The sequence below is a fragment of the Galeopterus variegatus genome, unplaced genomic scaffold (assembly GCF_000696425.1).
Source record: "Galeopterus variegatus unplaced genomic scaffold, G_variegatus-3.0.2 Scaffold5708, whole genome shotgun sequence".
In the NCBI taxonomy this organism is placed as follows: Eukaryota; Metazoa; Chordata; class Mammalia; order Dermoptera; family Cynocephalidae; genus Galeopterus; species Galeopterus variegatus.
Window position 1 is genome coordinate 71885 of NW_007731819.1, and position 2100 is coordinate 73984.

At 54.0% G+C, this 2100-nt stretch overlaps 1 protein-coding gene across 1 annotated transcript in view; it reads right to left on the reverse strand.

Moving 5' to 3' along the window:
- Window positions 1-2100, reverse strand: part of AKNA (AT-hook transcription factor) — a gene marked incomplete at its 3' end in the record, with an annotated part of 50708 nt that overhangs the window by 11358 nt on the left and 37250 nt on the right. The window contains exon 22 of the mRNA XM_008589876.1: window positions 400-406. Coding sequence (XP_008588098.1) covers window positions 400-406 — 7 coding nt within the window. The remainder of the gene's footprint in view (window positions 1-399; window positions 407-2100) is intronic.

The following is a 2100-nucleotide window of genomic DNA, read 5'->3' on the forward strand; positions in this document are numbered from 1 at the left end:
CAAGCTCCTGGAGCCAGGTGTCCGGCAAAGAAGGGCTGGTCTCCTCCCAGACCCAGAGAGGGTCGTGACGAACGCACTACTCGAGTGGCAGGAAATCTGGGGCTGAATCGTTTGGGCAATCCCACGTGTAAGCTGCTGAAGCCATCCAGTGACAGGACCATAAACCTGAGACCCCAGTGCCCAGTCCTGTGCCCTCACAGGCCAACACACTGTTTGCCCCCCGACGGTCCTCAGGCCCAAACTTCAGCATCCTCTGCTCAACACCAGGAAACATTGCTGTGCCATGACAGTGAGGTTGGGGACAGTTCTGGGGGCCTCCCTCTGAGCTCCCCTTCCCACCCTGATGTCCTTAGCATGTGAACGGATAGAACAGCATTTCGATGCCCAGAAGGTCTGGACCTGGAGGCTCAGAACCTACAAGACAGCTTTCCATTTCAGTGTGACTGTCAGCGAGGTGCCTACCATTTCCAACCCTACTGAGGAGGATCAGCTGAACACTGACATAGAAATGGGTCATGGTGGGCAGAGGCATGGACGGGAGGTGGGGACATGGCAGGAAGAGCCAAACGAGGAAGACACAGGAGTTGGAGGAAAAAAATCACAGAGGTAAAGGGAGCAAAAGCCAGGAGCAAAGAAGAGGGACTTTGGAGTCAGACAAATGTTCGAGTTCAAACCCTGGGTCTCTCCCAAACCAGTTTGGGCAGAAGGCCCTGTGAAACCTCAGTTTACTTACAAATAAAATGGGGGCACAGCGGGAGTCTGGAGGGCTGGTGCGTGGGCTGTGTGGAGCACGACATGCCCAGTGCTCAACCCCGGGACTGAGCAGGTGCTCAGCAAACAGCAGCTGTCAAGTACTTAAAGGAGCACTGGAGAGAAGAGTCCAGGCTCGTGCTTTTGTGGACAACTTGCTGTGCGTCTCATGACATCTCTGGCCTCAGTAAAGAGGTATCGGCCAGGCAGCTTCTCTTGCCAGGCCTCCCAGTGGAAAGGTTTATGGTTCTGAGATAGGCAGAGGGGGAAAGTCGGAGAAACAGAAGCCTCCAGAGAGAGGCAGGTAGAGTCTGGGAAGGTGCACCCACTGGGTGCCCTGGGGGAGGGTTCGGCTGGGCGTGAAATGTTCAACTACCCCACAAACTTGACTTTAAAAACCACAAGCCGATGACACATACCACATAGACAAAGGGTTGTGTGAATTTTTTTTGGTCTTTTTTTTTTTTTAAGATCAATATTCATTCTTCATTTTGCCTCATAACGAAAATAGATTTTTAAATGCCTCAAATATACAAACATCATCAATGCACACACATTCCAGAAATGCTGAGGTCTGCGCTGCTGTGGGGTGGAGGAGGGGGAGAGGGCCTGGCCTCATGGCCACGGACTAGGTCCCAGACTGGGGCCTGGCAGGTAGCCGGCCACTTGTCAAATGCCACTGGGATCCTGGGGAAGAGCTGGGGCCTTGGGATGAGGTGCTGAGAGGGACTGTGGTGCACAGCTTCCTGGGTCCTCTCTGGGTCCATCCCACCAGGCCCTGGAAAAGGCCTCTGTTACAATGGAGAAGCTGGGCGCACGTCACCCGGGCACCGACATCCTAGGATATCCCACTGGTCCCCAAATGCCCCTCTGACCACCAGTCACTAGGAGAAAGGTCTCCAGCCATGGCTTCCCAGAGATGCTCGCTCCAGAGTGGATGGTCACAGGCAGGGCACAGGTTTGCTCCAGAGACCCTGGCCCTTTCTCTTCTTAAATGGCGTCCTAAGGAGGATCCAAGAGTAAGAAAACATCCTAATTTTAAAAAAATTTGTAAATCTTCATATAAAATACATAGTATTAGCCAGAGGTGAACAAGTACAGGACTAGGGGAATAGAATCCAAGAGCTTCCATCTGGACAGAAGGTGGCCGTAGTCGCAGCATCTCCTCGAGGGGGCTGGTCCCCAGGGGAGCTGATTTGTCTTAGTGACCAGCCAACGCCCCTTCCATTTGGAAATCACTGAGTTTGAGGAGGCGGGGCCTGTGCTAGAGGGAGACCCTCCTGGTGAGAGGGCTCTGGGGCCTTCAGGTGTCCTGCACTGGGGACAGCAGCGGGTGCCTGCCCACCTGCC